Source organism: Phalaenopsis equestris, unplaced genomic scaffold, assembly GCF_001263595.1.
Source record: "Phalaenopsis equestris unplaced genomic scaffold, ASM126359v1 Scaffold234130, whole genome shotgun sequence".
Classification (NCBI taxonomy): Eukaryota; Viridiplantae; Streptophyta; class Magnoliopsida; order Asparagales; family Orchidaceae; genus Phalaenopsis; species Phalaenopsis equestris.
This window is the reverse complement of record NW_018252054.1, coordinates 39564-46841: the sequence shown is the minus strand read 5'-3', so window position 1 is coordinate 46841 and position 7278 is coordinate 39564. Positions and strand designations below refer to the sequence as shown.

Sequence of the window (7278 nt, the reverse complement as noted above, 5' to 3'; positions counted from 1 at the left end):
GCTTATCATCCGTGACTTTATCTTGTGTGTTTTGATTATCCACTGTTCTTTTAATTGTTTTAATTGTGTTTACTTGCTTTTATCTAGGAATCATCTGATACGCTAGTGTTACAATGATCTTGTGTGGGCATGGAAAAATGGAATCGTTCTTCATTAAATTCAAACTAATGTTTAATAGTTGTTAAAATCGTGGGCTTGCTTACGTCAACCATAAATTATTGAATGTGAACTTTTTCCGAAATGAGTCTTCCTTCTACTATTATTCCAATATTCTTTACTGGAACCTGCTGATTTTTTTAGAAGGATTCACATACGTACCACATAATTCTCGTGGATTTACATATCCAGCACCCAAGTCTTAGAACCAACTTGTATGTCAATCATATGTACTTGTATGCCTAATACCTAAGCTTTGTTTTACATACATGCCACTCAATTGCTATGTGCTTGCATATTTATCACATTGGCTTCAATTTTTATGTGCATACCATACAATGCTTATATTCTCTGCATATGTGGAACCTAAGCTTTATAGTTACACCACTCTAATCTTTAATTTTACGTAAGAGGTACTTCTATTTCTTAACGTGAAATGTATCTTTTCATGCCTAGGATTTATATGCTGTTTTGAAAATAATTTGGGCACCATTTTGAAGCAATTTGAACACTGTTTTGGGATGTTTTTGCTTGTTGATTTAGAGAGGCTTACACAATGTTTTGAGGCGAATTTAAGGTCTGATTTTTATGCATTGTTTTGGAGCCAGTTTAGGTGTCAATGGGCTGATTTTGCGCACTGCTCTTGGAACAAACTTAAGAAATCTTCTCGAGAGTCTATTTAATTACAGTTGTTGAAAGATTTTAAATTTTTTTAGGTTGATTCACTTGTTATTTCCTCTTTTGATTTCTTAGTTTTGAAAGTGGATCAACATTTTCTTTTCGTTTGTTTTGGTATTTTTGTTAAATGGTTAAGTCATAAAGATGGGGATTGATGATTTAATTAATTAAAAGATATAGAAAACCTTAAATCACCTTAAGCATAAGTTAAAGAGTAGGTTTCCTAGAGTTTTATGAGCATACCCTAGGTGAGAGTCCATTCACATAGCCCTCAATGTAGGCTTCCTAGATTTTAGGTGCACACCCTAGGTAAGAGTGCATCCACCTAATCCTCAGCATGGTCTTCCTAGATTTTAGGAATACAACCTAAGGTGAGAGTCCATCCACCTAATCCTCAGCAAGGTCTTCCTAGATTTTAGGAATACACCCTAAGGTGAGAGTCCATCCACCTAATCCTCAGCATGGTCTTCCTAAATTTTAGGAGCACACCCCAGATGAGAGCCCATCCACCTAATTCTCAGCATAGGCTTCCTAGATGTGTGAGCCCATCCACCTAATTCTCAGCATAAGCTTCCTAGATTTTAGGAGCACACCCTAGGTGAGCGTTCATCCACCTAGTTTTTTTTTTTTTTGAATGAATAATAAAACTAGACACTTGAGTCTGATTCACAAACTGATCAAGACACTAGACACCAGACCAGGATGCACCGAGACGTAATTTAATTCATGCTTTCTTAATTAAATCAACAATGAAATTCTCACAATGACTTAACTTACAGTAAAACCCAGTGCATTGGAATTTAAGCTTGAATATTACACTTAAATCTTTTTGGCAATTAGGGTAATTTGTTAACGTCACATATGGATCATCGGACTAGAATGAGTCTAGAGTCTAGGTGGCGAGGGCGATGACGACATTGTTTATGTGTGATTAAACGAGGGATACGAAGTGGAATTATTAGAATGGTATCTCCTACCAATAAGGGAGAGGGAAGAACCTATGATACTATTCGCCGATTCTTGGTGGGATCGTTGCCCTCGACACTCTTAGGTTGGCAGTAGCTCTAACACGATTAGAGTGACTAGTCAGTGGACTGTACGACTTTACAAAAATAAAATAAAAATTTCTTTTGCATGTTAAAAAGAACTCTACATAAAAAGGACTTGAACAACAACAAACAACAACATTTGCATGAAAATCTTTCTATGAAAATTTATAAAAGTCCATGGTTAGTCAATTGGATTGAGGTTAAAAACTACATTCTGTAGATTTTCAAGTTGGCAACTCTTACTCAAGGTCGGGAAACACACAGCCCAGCTCTGAGCCCCCACTTTTACCACTGTTTTATATCCAGTCCTGATCTTTCATATGTGGCTAAGGGTTTCTTTTGCTCGTGATTTTTACAACTCATTTTTCTGACTTTAGCGTTGGGTTTTCTCGTCTTATGTAATTTTCTTGCAAATTTATTTAAATCTGCTGCAAATCATACTATGCTCGCAACATTAATAACGCAACAGTAGCAGATACTCAGGTACATTTTTACAGTTTATTCACAGCATTTTATTTTTCAAAGCAAATTTTATTTACCTACGATTTGCTTACTTTGCATGCAAAATCAGAACTGAAACCAAAATCGAAACAACAAAACCAAACATTGACACCAAAACTGTGAAGCGAAAACTACTAATCTCAAGCACTTAAACCCTGAAGTCGTCACGACGACAGGAGCTTGGAACCAACTTTGTGGTTGGAACCAACTTTGTGGGCAAAGCTAAATTCGTGGGCAGCATGACGAGGAACTCAGACAGAGCAGCAAGAGGATCTTTTTCAGTATTATCTCTTCCTAGCATAATAACAACCCATAGGAATTCGAGGTAGCTCGCCTAGAGCGACGTAAAACCTCACCCTCTTTTAGGCTACACAACCATGTTGTGTAGCGTAAGTCCTAACTCGCCTTAGGTTCCGAGGTTGTCATCTGGAGTGACGTAAAACATCTTATCTTGGCGGGCTATTTGCATAACCAGTTATTATGCAAATGTAAATCTCAAATAATAAAATTGACAGAATTCAACATTCAAATAAAATTCTCTCTAAAACACAATCACACAGTAGGATAGTTTAGGAAGTCACTGAGGGTTCTCCTCAGGATCTATGACATCCCCTACCTTTTCTTTTCTTTGGACTCCTGAAATAACTGTTCCTATTTGAGCCGCTCCCATTTGCCTTTCCATGTCCTACCGTGAGAACCTAAACTTTGGAATCTTGAAAACTAATACATTTAATCATTATCAAGAGTTTTCTCAAGTGACCCCAGTCATTTGAGATGTAATTAACTATAGGGGTTTGCTTTTATAGGAAACTTGGAACTCAGGCAAAATAAACCATGTTTAATCTTTATATTATATATGGAAACTTATCGGTTATACATAAAAGGTTCGCAGACCAAACGGATGTCACAAATCTCTTAATTTACGGGATTGGGTCAGCAGACCAAACGGATGTCACAAATCTCTTAGTTTACGGGATTGGGTCACGCCGAGATCTATACTTATCTTTCGGGAGGGTGTAATATTCGCGGTATTAAGCCCGATTATGCAAACTATTGGACGAATGAGATCCATTTGGTCTCATTTCTTTTTCAAAATTAAAACATACTACTTTCGAAACCAAACTATATATCTATTATATTAAATTACATTTCAAAAAATTATTTTTATATTCATATTTTCAAATCTATCAAAAAGTTGACCGACACACGAGTGTTGTAGAGCTCGCAGCAAGCGCTTCCATTAGAGTTTAGGTAGGTGCAGGCGGTGCAATGACCATTGTCCTAGTGAGGCAGCAACCCCAATGGAGAAAGCCCTATTCGCATCAATAGAGAAAGAGGTACCCCCGACATTGTCGGCGATGGTGGAGGGAGAAAGAAAGATCTAGCAAGAGAGTTTCTGAGAAGCAGGGTTGAGGAATGTGCAGCGTGGGCGGGATTAAGAAGAGGAAGAAAATGAAGCAGAAGACATGAACAGTGGAGTTCTTAATAGATCTATATTTTTTTCCTAGAACAGTAATGAAATGGGGAAAGGATTTATAACATATGCATATATTTTTATATATATGTATATATAAGTATAGATATTAATAATATAAATTAGGAGTGGTACTTGATTAATCATGGATTGACCAGAGCACTGTTAAATGTTTGGTTCTTAGTAGGACGGAGAGGCTCTAGATTGTAGTGACATTCCTTTGCATCAACCAAATTCATGTTCATCTTTATCATCAATTTTTTTCATCTTGATGTTCATACTTTATTCATCGCTACATCGGCCAAAATAACCACCGACTTTCATTCATTTTTCAAATTCTCACTCAAATATTAAAATTCATGGTAAAACCCAAACCCCTATATAGTTATGACAGTTCTATTGCAAACAACACTACCGCATAGGAGCATAATGGTCATTTATCTAGAAATAACTGCAAATCAACTATTTTTCAAACACACGAACCAAACAGCTAGTCAGTTCATCTGAATCAACTGCTGATCAGCAGCTTCTTAGGATAAGCTGTTTATCTGAATAAGCTGGATAACTTGCAGCTGCCCCAAACAAACCCTTAAGCTAAATCCGCTTGTTAATAGGCTAACAAACAACACTTTAATTTCTCTAAATCCTTAGACCCGTCTTCCAATGGGATTCACTAAATCCTGAAATTAAGGCAGAACTAAGAAAAAATAGGATGAATATGTGGGATATACATGTGTTTCTTGCAACTTGGCAGGATTTAACATAAATCCTATTAAATCCTACTTGAAACTAGCTAAAAAACTACCCCAAGAAAGTACAATGAGTTAAAACTCCATAAGCTAAAGATCATGAAAGAATTTCAAAAGGACAAAACTTTTTAAGCCTTTCATCGTATCACACGCACCGGTAATGCAGAAGCAAAGGAAGGTACTTGGACCAATTTTATTTGATCCAACCAAGTAACCATGTTTCTATGTTAAAAATATGGAAATTGAAAGTCTTAGGAACACTCATGTAGCATGCCCATATTAACGATAAGCAATATAAAGCATCAGTTTCCAAAATAAGAAATAAAGTTTACCTTCAAAATAATCCTCAAAATAATGTCTTGATGTTGGGTGGGAAGCCTTGAGACATTAACTAAAAGATCAGGAGCCATATTGGCTTTCGCCTGCAACATAAGACCAGCCCCCATTCCAAAAATAAAATAAAATAAAAACAAGCATGTCATGTCTATACTTTAGATCTTTGAAAACATGAAAAAGAAGTTAACCAAAAAAAAACACCTCGGCAGGCAAACGATCAAAGGACATCTCGATGTACACCATACAGAAATTTCTAACCATGGGGAAACCACTGGCCTCACAATAAATCTCCCACAGCTCCAACATTGGCAACCCTATTTCCAGGCGGTGCTTCACCCGTTTGTTCACATGCGTTAGAATCTCCATAACCTACCAGCACGAGAAAAAGTATAAATAGCATAAAAACGTAATAGCACGGTATCAATAAACCCTAGTGCAAATATGCAATTCAATTTAAAAAAAAAATTTGCAATCTGGCAAAGCTATTATCTTTTTCCAATAGCAGAGTCTGCCACTATTAGGAAGTGATTATTGATTGGCAAACCATCAATCCAAAACAATGGAGCCAAGAATTAAGAAGATGGGGATTTACCAACTTGCGGACTGAAGGAGATAAAGAGGATAGAGAGGAGACGGTGTAGGGCAGGATCTTTGATAGCAATTGCTCCAGTTCGGAGTCATCAGCGAGAGCGAGGCGGGTGAGCATGCGGTCCAGCATCTCCTCCCTCTGGGCGTCGGATGGCTGCGTGGATGTAGAGGGATCCGCCATTTACTTGTTCTGCAAGCAACACGGCGGTTCTGGTCGATGCAAAAGTGGTAGAGCGCAATCCAACGATCTTTACGGCAGTCTTCGGCACACCGGGTTGGTCTTCCTCTCCTTGAGCTCCTTAGTCCAGCTTCAAGCGCACCAAATCCCACAGATTTTTAAATTAATTGAAGCAGATTAATAGAAGTAGATGCAACAATACAGAGAACAAGTTAAGGAATTCAATTTTTTTTAACACTTCACTTCTAAACAATCATTTCATGTAAGATAATAATAAGAATCACAAAATTAATTGGCAAAGTTTTAGCTATAGTTTTGAAGGTTATATTATTTGATGTTTAATACTGCGGATTTTATTATTTATAACTTACATTTACATGATCTTGATCACACGAATAGCCTAAAAACATAGAAGGGTTTATGTTGTATCAAACAACAACCTCGGAATCTTAAAAGAGTTAGGGCTTATATTGCATAATATGATTTTGAAAAGTCAAAAGATAACATTTAAAGTGCTATTTTGAATTATTGTATTCAAATTGGAAGTCCTGATTTTGAAAAGTCAAAAGATAACATTTAAAGTGCGATTTTGAATTATTGTATTCAAATTGGAAGTCATCAAATTGGAAGTCCTGTTGATGTAGGTGCTCGATGCAGGTCAGATTTGTGTGTTATTTCTGCAAATATTTTTCAATATTACAAAATACACACGACAGTAATAAAAACAAATATACAATGTAAACCCAACAAAAATAACTTTTAGTGAAAATAATTTTATCTTTTAAAATCTTTAAACTGTCAAATCCTCTAATAATAACGCAAGTATACATTTTGCTCAAGTAATAAAGGGCTCTAATGGAGTCCAAGATATCAATCCCACAAGGAAGTCGGAAATGCTTTTAGATAAATTCTTATAATTATAATTTAAATCACAATTTAAACTACTAAATTGAAGTATTAAATTCAAATGTAAAATATTAGAGTAAATGCTAAATAAGATGAAGTTAAAAAAACTATGTTAACTAAACTAATTGCTAAACTTACAAAAATTAAACCAAGTTTTTGTGATAGAGAGTTCAAATTTAGGAAGACATCATTCCTCTTTACAATGAGTATATGAATTGTAAAGAAATTAAAATCATTTGAACATATATAAATTTGTTTTGTGTCAAATAAAAGCAATCGTATTCTTTACCCTCTTCCAAGTGAATAAAGAACATTGACTAATCCAAATTTGGTCCCTAATTCTGTGGTTATGTTGGGAGGATACCGACTGCCACTCCAGAGCTCCCATTACTCCCTAATCTGAGGGCTAACAATTGCGCATTAATTTCCAATCAACTGGACCAAATTGGAGATTTTAATCTGTCACCTTAAAATCTCCAATTATGCATCCAACAAAGTATATTTCCCTATTTTTTTGCACTCAACTCCATGGATGACATCCTCTCTCTTGAAATCAAATGTGATTCTCACTATGTTGTAGAAATCATAGCCCTTTTGGATCATATGTTTCTCAACACATTTTAACATTTCAATTGACAGATCGAAAAATAAATGAAGGTCGAA

The 7278-nt window shown here is 35.8% G+C and overlaps 1 protein-coding gene across 2 annotated transcripts in view; it reads right to left on the bottom strand.

Annotated features, from left to right (window-relative positions):
• LOC110038840 (proteasome-associated protein ECM29 homolog) overlaps positions 1 to 5876 on the bottom strand; it is a 192424-nt gene extending 186548 nt beyond the window's left edge. For both annotated transcript variants that reach the window (XM_020743756.1, XM_020743757.1), the window contains exons 1-3: positions 5536 to 5876; positions 5145 to 5312; positions 4940 to 5029 (exon numbers count right to left, since the gene is read on the bottom strand). In XM_020743756.1, coding sequence (XP_020599415.1) covers positions 4940 to 5029; positions 5145 to 5312; positions 5536 to 5712 — 435 coding nt within the window. In that variant the 5' untranslated portion in view covers positions 5713 to 5876. The remainder of the gene's footprint in view (positions 1 to 4939; positions 5030 to 5144; positions 5313 to 5535) is intronic.
• Positions 5877 to 7278: the final 1402 nt, after the last annotated feature.